At 39.3% G+C, this 8,380-nt stretch overlaps 1 protein-coding gene across 1 annotated transcript in view; it reads left to right on the forward strand.

Annotated features, from left to right (window-relative positions):
• The first annotated feature begins 1,450 nt into the window (after nt 1–1,450).
• Nucleotides 1,451–8,380, forward strand: part of Ddx6 (DEAD-box helicase 6) — a 22,223-nt gene continuing 15,293 nt past the window's right edge. The window contains exons 1-5 of the mRNA XM_050156201.1: nt 1,451–1,462; nt 2,936–3,065; nt 3,839–3,985; nt 5,919–6,013; nt 7,483–7,633. Of these exons, the coding sequence (XP_050012158.1) occupies nt 1,451–1,462; nt 2,936–3,065; nt 3,839–3,985; nt 5,919–6,013; nt 7,483–7,633 (535 nt within the window). The remainder of the gene's footprint in view (nt 1,463–2,935; nt 3,066–3,838; nt 3,986–5,918; nt 6,014–7,482; nt 7,634–8,380) is intronic.

Genomic DNA, 8,380 nt, shown 5'->3' on the forward strand with positions numbered 1-8,380 from the left:
CCCCCCCCCCCCCCGCCCCCACCCCCATCGGTGCCTCAGTAGGGTGCCTGCTCAGCCTGTTTGAAACCCGGGTTTGGTCTCTAGTGCTCGGTGCATTACTAGCACTTGGGAAATGGAGACCAGGAGGACGAGAATCAGGGCCATTTTGTGCTACATAGCAAGTTAAGAGGCCAGCCTTGAGCACAAGCAGCCCTTTGCTCCCTTCCCTAGAAAGCCATATATAGATGGTTAGTCTCAATTTAGATACTATAAAGTATATTTGATATAATTTGCAAGTTGTTATATTTATCCTTTTATTCAAAAATATTGTTCTTAATTTAGAACTCTAGAACCATTGAGCAGGCTCAATTCTTTTGACTTTCCTGAACATTTTCAAAATATGGGGGGAGAGGTTTGGGTGGTGGTGCACACCCCACAGCGAGTGTGTGGAGGACAGGCCACAACTCTTTCTTCATGGGATCCAGGCTTGTACTGCATGGACTCTTACTCACTGAGTCATTTCACCTGCCCGTTTTCTGATCCTTTTAAGTTATAAAATAAACTCATTATACACTATGCCTTTAATTTTTATTTTTTATTTTATGTTTTTTGAGGCAGGGTTTCTCTGTGTCTTGGCTGTCCTGGAACTCACTCTGTAGACCAGACTGGCCTCAAACATACAAATCCTCCTACCTCTGCCTCCCAAATGCTGGGATTAAAGGAGTGTACCGCCACTGCCAGGCCTCTTTACCCTTAATTTCTTCTAGGGATTGTGGAGAGTAGGTGGGGGGGCAGGGAGGAGGCTAAAGACTGTTGAAACAATATACAGTTTTCTAAAACATTGTGTTTGAAATATTTCACTGAACTTTGTAGCTCTTGCCTGTAACCTTAGTGCCCAAAAAAGCTGAGGCAAGAGCTGTGCAGGAGTTTGAGACCATCTGGGACGACAGACTGAAAGTCCATATGAAAGAAACAAATCAGCAAGCTTTGAATGTTTCTTATGCTTTTACTTTGAGATTAGTAAGGGTAGAAGAAGCTTTTGTAGGGAAATAAGTTTCTTTCTCCAAAACTCATTGACTCATAACTGCCTGTAATTCCACCTCCAGGGACTCTGACACTCTTGCAGGGACACCTGGCACATGCTCACACAGACACACATATGTACAAATAAATCAGTTTAAATCTTTTTTCTGAAGTTTACTTATTTTTACATGAACGCTTTCTAACCACCTTGTCTTCAATACTCTTGGCAAACCGAGAACTCATTATTGACAGGTTTGTGAGCAGGTTATTTGTAGGGTTCTGTAGCAGAACAGTGTGTGTTCTGTCTTACTTTGTGCCTGTTTCCCTTTTAATTTCTGTGTGTGCTTAATTTTCAGTAACTTCAGTATCCTTTCCTGTGCCCCAGATAATAAGTATTACCTTTGTTGTGGTTATTGAAAACATAAGACAAAGTAAGCCTAAAAGTGAAATGAGGGACACGGTGATGGCACACACCTTTATTCCCAGCACTTGGGAGGCAGAGGGAGGAAGATCTCTGAGTTCAGGCCAGTCTGGTCTACAGAGTGAGTTCCAGGGCTGTGAACATAGAGAAATCCTGTCTTGAAGTTTTAAACAAAAAAAAGAAAGAAAGAAAGAAAATGAAGTGTTACTTATAGTGATGTGACTGATGGTGTCTTCAGTTGCAGGACAGAGAAGTTGTGAAAAACATTGGAGGTTGATATAATAAGTACTTACTAGGACTCAGGGATAAATGTTTCTATCTTATTTCTTTGTGTCTATTTTGTGTAAGAAGAAGGTGTCTAATCTGCAATTTTTTTTTTCTTGCTTTGGTTTGTTTGGTTTGGTTTTTGGTACTGGGCATTGAACCGAAGGTCTTGCAAATGGCTAAACATGCACTCAGTCACTACACCTCCAGCCCAGTGTTCACTTTTTTTTCCTGTAGTATGATTGACTTACTGGTCTGAAAATAACATGTGCTATATAATCTTTCCTTGGAGTTGTTGGTGCTAATTTTTTTTTTTCTTGTTTGTTAAGTCAAGCTGATCTTAAAACTTGTGTACTTGCAGCCTACTGGGAACAGACTTGAGCTACTATGTCTGGCTATTTTTAATTTCTGACAAAGTTCTTTGACGACTGTTTATAGCTCTTTGGGAGTTCTTTTCCCCTGTTATTTTCTTTGTACACACACACACATATATACGCGCGCGCGCGCGCGCGCACACACACACACATACACACACACACAGGCACTTTGATTTTTTGTTTTGGTTTTGATTTTTCAAGACAGGGTTTCTGTAACTTTGGAGCCTGACCTGGAGTGGAACTAGCTCTTGTAGACCATGCTGGCCTTGAGCTCATGGAGCCCAGCCTTTTTGTTTTGTTTTTGAGACAGGATCTTTCTCTATATAGCCCTGGCTGTCAAGACCAGGCTGGCCTTGAACTCTGATCTGCTGCCTCTACCTCTGACCTTAGAGGTTATGCCACCAAGCCTACCTCACTTGCCCTTTCTATTACTCTGGGATTAAACTCAGAATATTTTCTGAGAGGGCTGGAGAGATGGCTCAGAGGTTAAGAGCATTGCCTGCTCTTCCAAAGGTCCTGAGTTCAATTCCCAGCAACCACATGGTGGCCCACAATCATCTGTAATGAGGTCTGGTGTCCTCTTCTGGCCTGCAGGCATACACACAGACAGAACATTGTATACATAATAAATAAATAAATATTTTTTAAAAAAAGAATATTTTCTGAGTTTTGGAAATTTTTTATTCATAAATGCTGTTAATGATCACTGGTCCTGCTAATCCTCATAGGTCTTTGCCATTCATGCAAAATACAAACAGTCCAAATCAGAGCAGTATGGAGAAGGGTACTTATCCTTCAGTGTAACTTAGAGAAGAATCTGGTTATGTACTTCTTTTATTCACAAGTAATTTTCCATTGCCTTGTCTTTTAGGAGGAGAGCATTCCCATTGCTTTATCTGGTAGGGATATCTTAGCTAGAGCAAAAAATGGAACAGGCAAAAGCGGTGCCTACCTCATTCCCTTACTTGAACGGCTGGACCTGAAGAAGGACAATATTCAAGGTTAGTTGTACAAAGTGTGTGTGAGAGAGAAAAAGAGAGATAAACTGTCTTTTTATTCTTGGAGCTTTGTAGGTTTTACTCTTGGTCAGAATTTAAGCAATCCAAACTTGTTACAGTCGTTACTCTGTTCTTACAGAATTTGACTTAATTGTCTAAAAATGATTCTCAACTTTTTAAGGGGGTTTCCTGCTTTCAGGAGACTTTTGTCTGACACACAGTTGAACAGCCATGTGAGATAAGAAAAGTGAGTTTTGTTGCCCTATACTTAGGAAAACTGTGTTGTTGAGAGGTTCAATGAGTTGTTATTGGCCTGTGAAACTGAATTCCCCTGTGAGAACTGTGTAAAGCCAGGCTCTTTGTAGAAGTAGTAAGTGCTTCTCTTGTAAAGGCTTGAGCTCTGGGGATTTTAAGAGCTTAGACAGTGAAAAAGAAGCAAATTTCTATAGTTTCATCTGGAGTCAGTTCATATAATTAAGATTTCACCTCTAAAGCTTTTCTTAAATTTTCCAACTTTCAGTTTATAATTGTCTCACCTTACTTTGATATGATGTAAATAGAATCTGAGCAGGAGGTATTTACTACTAAAGTATTTAGATTAGTGAATCTCTTCTGTCAAACAAATGTAGTTTATGACACTTAGAAATATTATGTCTCATGTTCTGCCTGCGTGATTAGACTTAATACCTCAGTAGAACTATTTTTATAGCTTCTTAAGCTTCTAAAATATGGTATGTTCTCTCCTTCCCCTTCCTCTATTCTTGGATATTTTCTAGCAATGGTGATTGTTCCCACAAGAGAACTTGCTCTACAGGTCAGTCAAATTTGCATCCAGGTCAGCAAACACATGGGAGGGGCCAAAGTGATGGCAACCACAGGAGGAACGAATTTACGGGATGACATAATGAGGCTTGATGATACAGGTAGGAAATGGTTAAAATAGCAGTGCTTCTGACTGATTGAGGCCACAGTGGCTCTTTTTTTTTTTTTTTAACTTATTAGACATTTTTAATTTTGTGGGTGTGGGGAGTGGTTCTGTGTGCAGGTGCCCAATGGTGAGGGCATTGGATCCCCTGGGGCTAGAGTTACAGGCATTTGTGCATCAACTGTTGTAGATGCTGGGAATTGAACTTGAATTCTCTGCAAGAGCAGTATGAATTCTTAACCACTAAGTCATCGCTAACCCCCAAGTGTTTCCTTTTAGGAAATAACTAAAAAATATTTTTAAGAATTAACATTGGGGGGCTGGAGAGATGGCTCAGTGGTTAAGAGCATTGCCTGCTCTTCCAAAGGTCCTGAGTTCAATTCCCAGCAACCACATGGTGGCTCACAACCATCTGTAATAAGGTCTGGTGCCCTCTTCTGGCCTTCTGCATACACACAGATAGACTATTGTATACATAATAAATAATAAATAAGTATTTAAAAAAAAGAATTAACATTGGGCCGGGCACTCGGGAGGCAGAGGCAGGCGGATCTCTGTGAGACCAGCCTGGTATACAGAGCTAGTTCCAGGACAGGCTCCAAAGCTGCAGAGAAACCCTGTCTCGAAAAACAAAACAAAAAAAATTAACATTGGGACTGAGGTTAGCTCAGCTGGTAAACAAACTGGATTTAGTGGCATTTCCCTGTAATTCTAGCACTGGGGAAATGAAAACAAGAGGTTCAAAAGTTGGAGGTCATAGTGAATTTGAGGCCAGCCCAGAGCACTTGATGCCCTGTCATAACAAAAAGATGAAGGATTAGAAGTGCTGCAGTAGAAAGAACAGTGACAACAACCATTTCTTTCAAGAGGAATAAATAGATAACTGAAAGGATACTCAGCATTATTAGTATTTTCAGGTTTTGGCTTTTTGAGACAGAGTCTCTATGGAAACCTCTATGCCTGTCCTAGAACTTGCTATGTAGACCAGGCTGTTCTCAAACCTCAAACTCACAGAGATCTGCCTGCCTCTGCCTCATGAATGCTGGGATTAAATATTTTTAATATTCATTAATATGGTTGAAAATACTGAATTTATATTAAAATTGTTCTAATTTTTCAAGACTAAGAAGTATTAGTTATCAGTAATGCCTGTCTGTGGAAAGTAGGCTGTATTATAGCATGAGTATACAATATACATAGTATAGTTCAGATTAGAAATTTAATATTTTCAAGTAACTAAACAGCATACACACAAAGTTGTTTACTCTGGTGTGGTTTGTGGTACTCAAAAAGAAGGTAAATTTATTTTGGAAGACTGGATAAATACAGTGAGGTATAGCCTGAGTGGAGTCTCACAAAGTAAATAAAGAATGCCTGACTTGTATTCAGTTTTTATGAAGGGCTCACCATGAATAATGCTGAGTGTAAAAGAGTTAATAAAATAGCAAGAGCACATGTAAAATCAGGCAAATTTGGTCAGAATGTTAATATGTATTATTTGTTATTTAGTTACTTGGTTATATTCTTTTAATTGTACAGTTTTTGTTTTTAGTAACTGTTGTTCCCCTTAACACAGTCTGGGCAGGATTGCCTAGGTATAAGGCCTGTCTTTATGTGAGAAACCCCGTGTTATGGCTGTTATTTCTTGCAGGTTGTCTGTCATAAGTAAAAGGCTGTATGCCCCTTAGTTGGAATTGGTGATTTTGGAAACTAGCCAACTCAATATAAAACTGAAGCAAATATTGTCTAGCTGTTGTGAGGTGAAATGGGAGTATACAGTCCCAAACGCATCTTTTGACTTTTTTGTGTTTCTGATGCTAAATACATACTACAAAGTTATGTAGGTTTTTGTGTGAGTGTATGTGTGAACAATAAATTAACAAGAATGTATATAGTTTCTGAATCTCCTTTTTCCTATAAATCTTGTATAGTGCATGTGGTGATCGCTACCCCTGGCAGAATCCTGGATCTTATCAAGAAAGGAGTAGCGAAGGTTGACCATGTCCAGATGATAGTATTGGATGAGGTAATGTTCTCCACTTAAAGGACTGCTGTGGATGATTGTGGGCATGCAGTTGCTTACACTTTTCAGTGGATGAAGCAAAAGCTGTTTTTGTTTGACTTTCAGTAAACACATCCAGATACTTGTTACCACATAACCAAGCCAAGTTCATTTTAAATCTTTCTATTCAGTGATACATTCTAGAACCATGTAAGAGATATCTCTTAACCCTTCCTTTTGTATCTGCTGCTTGATATTGTTTGCTTCTTTTGAAGTTTGTTACCTCATTGGGTTATAACCTAGTCAACTGAGGCCAAATGTTTTACCTGAGTTAGTTAGGTCTACCCAGCAAGTGTCAGGCCAGTCAAGGCTACATAGATCTAGCAGTGCTTTATACATGTAAGCCTGTCAGTGTTAGTGTTTGGGGTCCATTTACTTTGTTTGCTGTTTGGTTTGTTTTAGTTCACCAAATGACTAATGAGAAATAGAACTAAATATTGTGTCAACATTGGCTACATCATAACATGCTTTTACATAATTTTTACAGTCTAGACCTTCTAGGTATCTTAGACTGTTGTGGGATGTAGGTAACCTGTTTTCATAGTTGAGAAACTGAAGCATGGCTAAGTGATATCCAGTACAGCTAAAGAATAAAATGTTTCAGTCCAAATAGTTTGAATTCAGAACCTGGTTTGGTTTTGTAACAGGGAGTTTTAGTTTGGGCTTTTGTTGCTGTGAAGAGACACCATGACCATGGCAACTCTTATAAATGAAAACACTTAATGGGTGGCTTGCAGTTCATAGTTCAGTCCATTATCATCATGGTGAAACATGGTGGCGTGCAGGCAGACATGGAGAGGTAGCTAGGATATATCCATCTTACACAGGCAACAGGAAGTGGTCTGTCTCACTGGGCGTGGCTTGAGCATATATAAGACCTCAAAGCCCACCTCCATAGTGACACTTCCTCCAATAAGCCACACCTACTCCAACAAGGCCAATTCTCCTAATAGTGACACATCCTTTGAGGGCTATTTTCTTTCATACCACCACACAGGGCCTTGCTATTTAACCTAGGCTGGCCTTGAACAAGGTGTATGCCAATCACACCTAGCTCAAAACCTGTGTTTTTGACCAATATATACAATATTACCTCTTTAATGGGATGATTTTTTTTTCTACCTTCCTTTAGGTAGGAATTTTAGTCTGTTTTGAGGCAGTTTCATTATATAGCCCAGACTGACCTCAAACTCTGTTCTCCTGTGTCAGCCACTTGGGTGCTGGGATTACAGGCATGTGCTACTATGCTTGGGTCCTTCCCCTTCTTTATTACTACGGATTTATCTTGGTAACCTTGGAAACTGTATGCATTGAAGAATTTATGTTCATAGCCAGCAGCAGCTTATATAGGTTGTGTTTTACCCTTTGTTTATATGCTAACCAAAACTTTTAATGTCTTACTCTTTTAAAAGTGCCTTTTCTTTGCATTCCAGGCAGATAAATTGTTGTCGCAGGATTTTGTGCAGATTATGGAGGATATTATTCTCACACTACCTAAAAATAGGCAGATTTTGCTATATTCTGCTACTTTCCCTCTTAGTGTACAAAAGTTCATGGTAAGTATTAAATCTATACTTTCAATCAGTATGTATCGTCATGGTACTTAGGAGTGTATGCTTTTACCTGTAGTTATATCTTATTATCAGAGCATATGCTTTATGTGATTTCAGAATTTTCATTTCATGTGATCAGTAAGTATTTGTGCTCAAATTTATTTTTTTAAATGCCTTTATTGGCTTTAAAAAAAAAACCTTTATTTTATGTGCATTGGTGTGAAGATGTCAGATCTGGAACTAAAGTTACAGACAGTTGTGAGCTCCCATATGGGTGTTGGGGATTGAACCTAGGTCCTCTGGAAGAGTAGCTTGTGCTCTTAACCGCTGAGCTGTCTCTTCAGCCCCTGTACTTGGATTTATTATAATTGGGTTTTTGTTTTGTTTTTGAGACAGGGTCTCACTATAGTTATGTCCAGTAAACTAGCTTCCAACTCACAAGTCTCGTGACTCTCCCTCCTAAATGCTGGGATTAAAAGTATGTGCCATCACATCTAGCTTATACTTTTTTAATTTCATAAACTGGATCTCTATGAGTTCAAAGCCAGCCTGGTTTTCATCAGTTCCCAGCCATCCAATGCTACCTAGTGAGACATTCTCATTCTGTCTCTCTCATTTTTTTTTTTTTTTAAGACAGGGTACAGGGTTTCTCTCTGTAGCCCTAGCTGTTTTAGAATTCAATCTGTAGACCAGGCTGGCCTAGAGCTCAGAGATCCACCTATACCTGCCTCCCAAGTGCTGAGATTAAAGGCATGTATCATCATGATCTGGCTGTGAG

The sequence above is a fragment of the Alexandromys fortis genome, unplaced genomic scaffold (genome assembly GCF_014885135.2).
Source record: "Alexandromys fortis isolate MF-2015 unplaced genomic scaffold, M_Fortis_MF-2015_v1.1 scaffold_89, whole genome shotgun sequence".
Classification (NCBI taxonomy): Eukaryota; Metazoa; Chordata; class Mammalia; order Rodentia; family Cricetidae; genus Alexandromys; species Alexandromys fortis.